Source organism: Ostrea edulis, chromosome 4 (assembly GCF_947568905.1).
Source record: "Ostrea edulis chromosome 4, xbOstEdul1.1, whole genome shotgun sequence".
NCBI lineage: Eukaryota > Metazoa > Mollusca > Bivalvia > Ostreida > Ostreidae > Ostrea > Ostrea edulis.
The window spans coordinates 4,566,602-4,576,601 of NC_079167.1; the positions used below are offsets into that span (position 1 = coordinate 4,566,602).

At 35.7% G+C, this 10,000-nt stretch overlaps 2 protein-coding genes across 2 annotated transcripts in view; one reads left to right on the forward strand and one right to left on the reverse strand.

Annotated features, from left to right (window-relative positions):
- LOC125670669 (DNA-binding transcriptional regulator BolA-like) overlaps window positions 1-3,121 on the forward strand; it is an 8,876-nt gene extending 5,755 nt beyond the window's left edge. Inside the window, exons 4-6 of the mRNA XM_048905981.2 lie at window positions 1,871-1,935; window positions 2,060-2,128; window positions 2,693-3,121. Coding sequence (XP_048761938.1) covers window positions 1,871-1,935; window positions 2,060-2,128; window positions 2,693-2,773 — 215 coding nt within the window. The 3' untranslated portion in view covers window positions 2,774-3,121. The remainder of the gene's footprint in view (window positions 1-1,870; window positions 1,936-2,059; window positions 2,129-2,692) is intronic.
- The window catches only part of LOC125670671 (probable ATP-dependent RNA helicase DDX27), a 30,736-nt gene continuing 23,853 nt past the window's right edge, over window positions 3,118-10,000 (reverse strand). Inside the window, exons 26-31 of the mRNA XM_056161725.1 lie at window positions 9,475-9,679; window positions 4,954-5,029; window positions 4,759-4,785; window positions 4,512-4,659; window positions 4,335-4,411; window positions 3,118-3,726 (exon numbers count right to left, since the gene is read on the reverse strand). Of these exons, the coding sequence (XP_056017700.1) occupies window positions 3,588-3,726; window positions 4,335-4,411; window positions 4,512-4,659; window positions 4,759-4,785; window positions 4,954-5,029; window positions 9,475-9,679 (672 nt within the window). The 3' untranslated portion in view covers window positions 3,118-3,587. The remainder of the gene's footprint in view (window positions 3,727-4,334; window positions 4,412-4,511; window positions 4,660-4,758; window positions 4,786-4,953; window positions 5,030-9,474; window positions 9,680-10,000) is intronic.

Here is a 10,000-nt window from a genome sequence, read left to right on the forward strand (position 1 = left end):
CTTTTTAGGAATTTCAATCACTAATTAATATGCGTTCACATCTTGTTTAGGTTTATTGACCCTTTATGATGTTACTTCCTCTGGACTTATTTCCTATTTCAGTATTCTAGATGTTTGACAATAAATGCCTTTTAAGATATTGAACTGATTTTTATGCCCCCCTTTAAAGAAGAGGGGCATATTGCTTTGCACCCGTCTGTCGGTCGGTAGACAACATGTTGTCCGCCCAATATCTTGAGAACCATTCACTTCTTCACAATCGTAATATTTCATATGTGGGTTATTTATGAGTAGAAGAGGACCCCTATTGAATTTCAGGTCAAAAGGTCAAGGGTCAATCCACTCTGGATATAGGAAGACACTGTTCACTCAATATCTTAAGAACCCTTTGCTTGACAGACATCAAACTTGGTACACTGTTACATCTTCAGGAGTAGATGACCCCTATTGATTTTGAGGTCACATGGTCAAACATCAAACTGGACATGGGAATATACTGACCACTCAATGTCTAGAGAACCCTTTGCTTGACAGACATCAAATTTGGTACACTGGTACATCTTAAGAAGAAGATGACCCCTATTGATTTTGAGGTCACATGGTAAAAGGTCAAACTGGACATGGGAATATACTGTCTGCTCAATATCTTGAGAACCCTGTGCTTGTTATACATCAAACTTAGTACACTGGTACAGCATAAGGAGTAGATGACACCTTTTCATTTTTAGGTCAAATGGTCAATACATTCTGGACATAGGAAGATATTGTCTGCTCAATATTTTGAAATAGTTTGGCACTACTATCAATTAAATGATGCATCTGTATAACCCTTTTCAATTTTGCACCATGGGGGGCATACATGTCTTACAAACATTTCCTGTTTTATATAGAACTTGAGTTGCCCCTTGGATTTTAAAAATTACTGCTTTCAATTTTCTGGGTGTCACTTTACCCTAAAACAATTTTGTTTTTCTGATTTTGCTTTTGAATTATGGACTTTGTTTCTAAATGTCTAGAGGCACGAGTAACTAATTAATTTTACATGTCATTTTGTTTGGATTCAGATTCTTTTAGGGCTGTAAAAACATACAAAGGATTGTTGTCAAGTTCTTCATTGTACTAAATGCGTGTAACATACAATCTGAATACCACCTTCAATGCTATACTTCAGTGGATTTCTTACATTTGACTTTACTGCAGGTGGGGACATTTGTGTCACGTCGATACATCAAGTTTTTCTGGGAGTTATGGGGCATAGAACTTAGAAGTTTGGCCAAATTCAAATATGCTACCGAAATAGTTTGTCTCCGAAACTGCTCAACAGAATTTCATGAAACTTTGTCATTAAACAAGGAGATGCTATGTTGCTGTGCATATTTGCAGGAAAATTTTGGGAATTATGCCCCTTTTGAACATAGAAGTTTGGCCAATATACTGTTTAGTGCAACTTGTGTGAAACTGGTTTTCAAGCCATATGCAATTAAAATATTTCTGTTCATAAATTTCATATTTTTAAGCAACATCACATATGATTTGAGTAGTGACATCTACTTACATGGATAAAAATAGTACAGTATAGCCCAAAGGCATTTTTTGCATAGCATTGTCATTCAATATGTACCATTGTCATTCATTGTGGGGGTTCGGGGTATGTGAGCTTAAAAACTTTTCCTCTCATTTTGTGAGGCCTTATTTTCAGGAGGATTCAATTATGTATTTATTCACAAGACATTACTTTCATGAATCATTAGTTATTGGTGAAGTCTTGTAGAAATAAATTTTTGCGAATGACTAGTCTCGCAAAATTAAGCATAAAGTTCTCACGAATTAAATGTGATTTACAGTACATGTGTTGTGTCATTTACTTTAGGTTCAGAGACCCACTTTAAAGTGATTGTCATAAGTGATGAATTCGAGGGTATGCCTCTCATTCAGGTAAGAAAATATTTGTTTACAATTTATGATTAGAGATAAACAGAATTATTTTATTAAAGCAGATAGTTGACTTCAAAAACATATAGAGAAACTCTCTTTAATGACTTTAATTTATTATCCACAGAGACACCGTTTAGTCAATGAGATTTTGAAGGAAGAGCTGGAAAATGGAGTACATGCTCTTTCTATATTGGTAAGGATATAAAATCCATAGATCTACTCTCATAATTCATTACGTAAGGTGTAGCAAAACATACCAACTGATCAAAAGGTCGGAATTAATTAAATTGCACAGAAAATACTCAAAATATTTGCACCTTACTATTGTGGTATAAATGGGACAAAGTCCCACTAAATATGAACCTAAGTATGTTTTGCCCAGTTTGCAATAAAATTCAAAAACAATAAGAAAGAAATAGAGTTTTATAATAATTCATTGCATTAAATAGACATTTTAGAATTATGTTATTATAAACAAACCCTCATGTCTAAACAGAATTCCAGGTATTGAAATGATTTTTAGAAGTTCACTTCGAAATGCCCTGAGAGGAAAGCTCAGTCTGTAGACTAACAAAGAAAGGCTCCCGAATCTTGGCGGTATAAATAGCTCAGACCAAAAAAAATAACAATAAAATCATTCACTGCAAAATATGAATAAATGGGTGGACTAACAATGTTCAATTTACAACTATATATATATATATATGTGTGTGTGTGTGTAAAATGTACATGTATGTTTGCTTGTCATAAATTGTAGGCAAAAACGCAGGCCCAGTGGGAGGACTCAGGTCATCATGTGAGCAAGTCTCCACCCTGTCGTGGTGGTACTGGCTTGTGACTCCGGTCATCATGTGAGCAAGTCTCCACCCTGTCGTGGTGGTACTGGCTTGTGGTTCATTCAGTAGTGCATTATCAACACAAAACTTATTATTGAAGTGATGAAATATGGCCATTCACCAACATCCAGAACTGACAAGTGATTGGTGCATTATCATTGAAATACATGAATTGAACAAATATTCTTTGAAATTTAAAATAGCTGCAGCATCATGATCTGTAGTATGTAGAGTTACAGAACACTATACTTCCATTGGTATGAACACATTTTATGCTCGGCTGTGGACTTGCGGTTTTTGTGATACAAAATGTCTATTATAGTTGACAAATAAAACATAAAAGAAATGTATGCACATGTCTTGTCTTTATTTTATATATATATATATATAATCAAAAAAACAAATAGGGACCATAGACCACAAAAACTCACCATTTTTTGATTGCTCATGTTGATGAACCACATGTATAAACAACTGGGCACCCGATTGAAACCCAACACTGACTCATGGGACAAGATCATATTTATTTGACACTTGAACCTAACTTATTCTGAAGTGAGAATGTTTTAAAGAATTTACTTTGAGATGTTTTGTGCTAGATTTGGTTGAAATTAGTCCACTAGCAGATGGATTTGTTTACAAATGGCCGAATGACAAATTTCAATCAGAAAAACTCACTTGAGCTCAGGCAAGCGAAAAATTGTTTTTAAAGTTTGTTTCTTCGCAACAGAATAATCTGATGCTTCTGTCATCTGACAACACACTAGTGATGATGAAGCTAAATTGTCCATCTATCCAGATATCACAGACTTCTTATCACTCTTCTGCTGTAGTAGAATTTTCCTCCGTGAATTTGGATAGGAAAGGTTCTGGAGTAGGATCTCTTCCCATGAAAGTTCTGAATACAGTTTTGGGATCAACTCCTGCTCCCATTGTTAAATATGTGTCCCTAAATCTAATCGGAGAAACAATAAAAAATGATATTTTGATTATAAAGGCATATTCCATAAATCATTGATAGGGGTGAAACGATACAGTACCTTCTCGATTCGATTCGATTTTTGATACTTTAGTCTCGATTCGATACAATAGCATGTACCAAATTCTGTATAATGCTAAGATTTTTTGTTTCGTTGTATTTATTGCTCTCTGCAAATAAATTCTACATAATGTAAAACCGTTTAACATACAGCAACACTCTTATCACTTGTCCTAAAGCCGAAATGTCGCCATACCCAGGATTTATACGTTGGGGGTGCATTTTTCAACTCGACTGCGTCCATTTTGATACAGCAAAGTTTACTCATATGTTGATTGGGCAATTTTCAATTCCATTGGCTAATCAGAAACCGTGTTATCAAGAGCAATGTGTGCAATGATTTTAGAACCGTATCGAACCGAAACAGACCCCGAATAAATTGAACATCGAATCAAGACCACTACATCGCATTTCGGTCGCATTGCGATGCATCGTTTCACCCCTATAAATCAAATTATATTTTTGCCTTGTAACTGTCAAATATCGAAGTTTTGATGAGATTTATTGTACTATTTAATTTTTACCTTCTTCCTACAATGGCTAATTTTTCATCATCATTGAGAACTTCTTTGAAAGCTGAGGCAGCATCAGTTGCAACCATCTTTTAAAATGAAGACAATGGGGGGAAAAAATCAGTACATATACCCACCAAAATATAGAGAAATGAAATCTAATTCTTCAGATTCTATTATAATACTTACTTTAGCCCAAGTGTCAGAATAGTACAAACAGCTACTACTGCCTATGAAGATGTCATGAAATGTGCAAAATCTCTCATCTTTAGGATGAAGTGGCATTGGCATGAACTCTTTGTAGAGCCTTCTAAACTGTTCAGGGGTAGACTCCGGGCTAAGTATAATTGAAGAATAAAGATCAGTAAATACCAAAGGGGTGTGGGGAAGAAAAAGATTTACATGTCTTCATTTTTATCTCATAAATAATACATACGTTTTGATAAATGTGCCACGTGTTTCCCTGAAAAGTACACAAATTGAAATTTTAACATATTCTGCTGCATTTTTATTTAGAATGTAAAATCATATCCAAAGAATGAAATGTATATAATATTATTTCTGTTGAATAATATGTAAGTATCAAGATAAATTTGAAGATGACCCGACGTTGAATGATATAAGAGCTTACTCTAGATAAAATTCCAAATCCAGAGCACTTTTGAAAACTTCATCTAGAACATCAAATGACTGCATGTGTTGTTGTGCTGCAATGTAGCAAGGGAGAAATTTCGTTTTAAAATACACGAAAATGTAGAAAACTGATAAGTCAGGAAAAGGCCACTCCCTGACTAACACACATACATGTACAATAGAGTATGAGCAATTTTTGTTGGGCTCAAAAATACAAGTTATAAACATCATCAAATCTCGTGCTATATTAAACACTGACAGGTATGGTATATTCATTTGTTTCCTGTGAACTCTGGTTTCGAGTACATTTGACAAGCTGTATTACGGTATGAGCTCTCCTGTCCGTTTGTCTGATCCGTTTGTTTGTCTGTCTGTTTGTCTGTCTGATAGCTTTTTTCCTGTCCAGGTTATATCTTTCCCACTGAGGCCTAGGACTATCAGATCTGGTCAGCTGATGCATCTCAAGGAAAAGGCAGAAATAGGTCACTGTGGCATCCTTCTGGAATTTTATGGCTATACTTACTCAAATTGTATCCAGATCATATCTTGCACACTGTGGTCTATGACCATCAAACTTGGTCAATTGATGCACATTGGGGGAAATGGTGTGTCACAGCCTAGTATTAGGTCACTATGGCCTCACTGGAATTTTATGGCTATACATTGTAAAATAGTGTCTGTCATATCTTGTACACTGTAAGGCCTAGCTTCATCAAACCTGGTTTGCTGCATCTTCACTAGCCAAGGGTTTACGATCCGCTCCGCTTTTCTACGACCCTTGGCTGCATTAGCATGATTTTCGTGCTTTGAGTGGTGTCCTCTAATGGATAGAGAAAACAAACTCTGTTTGGATTACATCATGTTCAACCAATGAAAATGTGTTTTTCAACTACACTTTGTGTGTTGTTAAAATAACAAGATGTGTTTGTGAAACACAAATGCCCCCGATAACGGCCAATTCCGAAGATGGCCAAAGTCACAAGGGCAAATATCTTGGTACCAGTAGAAAGATCTTGTCAAAAGAAATGCTCATGTACAATATGAAAGCTCTAATATTTACCATTTAGAAGTTATGACCAATGTAAAAAACAAAATTAAAGTAGGTCAAATGTCAAGGTCAAAAGGTTCAAAACTAACAGAAAGATCTAGTAACAAGGAATACTCATGTGAAATATCAAAGCTCTATCTCTTACTGTTCAAAAGTTATTAGCAAGATTAAAGTTTTCAAAAAGTAGGTCAAATTCCAAGGTCAAGGTCCCAAGGTCAAAAATGTTGGTACCCACGGAAAGGTCTTGTCACAAGGAATACTCGTGTGAAATATCAAAGCTCTATCACTTACTGTTCAAAAGTTATTAGCAAGGTTAAAGTTTTCAAAAAGTAGGTCAAATTCCAAGGTCACGGGGTCAAAAATGTTGGTACCCACGGAAATGTCTTGTCACAAGGAATACTCATGTGAAATATCAAAGCTCTATCACTTACTGTTCAAAAGTTATTAGCAAGGTTGAAGTTTCAGACAGAATGACAGACAGGACAAAAACAATATGGCCCCCGATCTTCGATCTCGGGGGCATAAAAACTATGAAAATCTTATTAAATGGCAATGACTAATTGTTTACACATTCATTCGTCTTGCATGTGGTGTAACGTAACACATTATCTGATTAGATGCAGGGAACTTGGCCTGCATCCAATCATATGCAGCAAATTGTTGACACAAAAATCATGCTAACGCAGCAGAGAAGCGGAGGGGATCGTAAACCCTTGGCTAGTGAAGATGGGTTTCCTGATGTATTCATAAATATGTACATGTAGTTTCAGTCTTCCAGACAGGTATATCATGTACCCTACTAGTGCAATTTATGCAAATGAAGTGGCATCCTCAAGCCATCCTTTCAAAATACATATATGGTATAATTTGTTCAAACCAGCCTCTGTGTACTCAGGTACTCTGTCAATTCTGGCCACTAAATATAGCCCCTAACATTTCTTTAACAAATCCTATATCAATAATTCCCTGTACTCCGGATACTGTGTATTCTGTATATCTGCTGGCTTACACAGTCTCAACTGCTATTAATTTAATTATTCTGTGTAAACCAGCCACTCGATACCTCACCAATTTTTCACGGTCCATTGTATTCGGTTTACACTGCTCATAATTAAAGGGAAAGGCAACCCAAAAGATTTTTACATGATAAATGATAGGATTAATCATATGATAAAGATTTGTCATACAATTCTGTTGATATATGGTCTAGATATGCTTCAGTACTAATTTGAAAACGTCAAAAATTTAAATTCCCGCGATCTATAGAGGCTGCCATGATGTGTAACTCTTTTGTATTCAAGACCACAAAAATCAATAATTTTGACGTCACACCATCTGTTCCGGTTTTTTTTTTTTTATGAGATTCTAAGATCATCCACAGGTGCTTGGGTTCAGGACCCCCCCCCCCCCCCCCCCCCCCCTCCAAATAAGCTACATGAGTTGATTTTAATTATTTTTTTCTTGAAAATATTTCTAATGCATGTCAACATCTTGTATACCCATAAAGTCCAAAATAAGTCCTTTTAAAAAAAATACCCTCACTGGTTATTAGAACAGAACTTATAATCACCAGTGGCCAAGGGTACTTTTTTTAAAAAAGGGCTTGTTTTGAATTATTTTGGACTTTATGGATATGCAAGACGTTGTTGACATGCATTAGAAATATTTTCAACAAAAAATTAATTAAATCAACTCATGTAGCTTATTCCAGGGGGGGGGGGGGGGGGGGGGGCTGAACCCAAGTACCTGCGAAATCATCAAAGATGTGCATGTGGTAGATCTTACAAATATATAGGTTGATGCCTTCCTGGCAAGCAGTTAGTTACACTAATGCGAAGGGGAGATGTGAAAAAATGTTATTTTTCGAAATTCCCGATTTAACCAAGTCATTTGAAAAGAAAATACTACGTAAACTGTGGATCCATCATTTGCGTAATGATAAGTTGAGGTTCAGGCATTTGTATGAAGAACATGTACCGTCTGCCTGGTCTGTGACTCGACTGAACGTCTTCTTTTCTTAATTTCTTCTTGCGAAAGAACGCGCTCAAATCTATACGGCTCCAAACTTAACTGTTTGTGACTTGTCATGTTTACAGTGCTGCTGATGAAATAAACTGGAATAGACGGTGTGACGTCATAAATTAAACTCCAATGGCCACTCTCTTATCGGCGGGTAATTTAAAATACATGATAGATTAATATTGATTTAATTGTTAAGCAAGGATTTTTGTAGTTAAAGACTGTCAATTACGATATCAGTAAGTGATACTTTATTCATAAAAGCAACTATGTGGTTAGGGTTGCCTTTCCCTTTAACTATAACTATTGTATCTAAACCAGCCTCAACCTCTCGGTATTCAGTCAATCGCACACGGTATACACAAAAGGTGTCTCAAGGAGAGCCTCAGGTAACTAAAAGAGTTTCACTGGCAATGAGTTGCAATCAGTTCTAAATAAAACCTGACTTTTGGGGATGCACTTTTTAATTATGACAGCATCACACACGATTTAATGGTGCACGGGCCTCCCCCAAATCGACAGAGACGAGAAGGGATGTTAAAAGACAACATTCAATTAATCGATGAATTTGATACATTCTTGGAATGAAACAAAATCATTAACAATCCAGTCATGTTTTTCAAAAGCAGGGTTTCCCCTCATGGACTTTCTTGGAACTCTCTGACGAGTCAGACAGTGATGATACACAGTTAGCTCAGCTCGCCATGTCCTGTCGATCATTTAGCATTATATAAGTTTGCGATTCACAAAATGAGACAGTTGAAAGCGATATTTCCATTAAATACATTTACGATGAAAGCTGGGAAAGATGAATTCTAGATGATCACAAACTTTACAAACGTAGCACTTGAGGACGACAATAACGTAGACAAAATCGACTATTTACAAACAGAAAAGTGCGCATATAACTCCGAGATTTTAAACTGCTTAATAAAAATTGAAACATTTTCAAAAGAAATGATGATAGCTACCTAATCCCAAAACAAGAATTGAAATTTACAACTGAAAACAAAATAAATTGAACAAACAACACTGGACTCTTAATTATTTCAAGAAATTAATTGCTTTTGTCCGTGTGACCAAATATGTGGATATCTGTTTAAATCAGAATGTATATGTAAATAAAACATTGATACATTTCCTATATTTTTTTATATTTTGAATGATTTTGTAATATCATAGAACATTTTCAATCATTACACTCGTATGCATAGACAGTACGTACATACAAGGGAAGCAACTCTAAACTTGTCAATATTCTGCACTCCGGACTCTGCATAAATTTCGTTGGAACCACACACAGCCAGTTTTGACAGATTATACTGTATAATTTTAAGGAACGGCTGCTTTCATTTCATTGAATTTCTTACCTCCAATCACCTTCTCTAACAGTTCAGTTGAGATTTCTTACCTCCAATCACCTTCTCTAACAGTTCAGTTGAGATTTCTTACCTCCTATCACCTTCTCTAACAGTTCAGTTGAGATTTTTTTGCCAGAGGAGTAGTGGCTACTGAGAGATTGAAACACTTCTGGGAAGTACACCACATTCAGCAACGTGTAAGACACAATGTTCTGGGCATCTGGCTCCATATACCTGTTCCCAGACAGCTCACTGTAAGGGGCCTTGGACAGAATACACTGTAGCATGCAACCCATCTGTATCAAATGTTTAAAGTCATGTACATAAACAAAAATAGGAATTGTTTTTAGATTTTCTCTCAAATTTTAGCAAACTACAAATGTCAAAATATTTTAAATGGTTGACGCAAATATCAATACATGTACATTCTACATCTGTAAATGGTTTATGGTCAATTCTAACACGGTCCACTGTTAAAATATTTCCATAAAAACAAAATGGACTGTTGTCTACTTCAGCAACTTAGACTACCACAGCAATATAAAGACCAAAACCAGATAGTAGGCCAACAAGTTTTAACATCAAGAGATTTACTGGAGATTTCATACCCTGACATG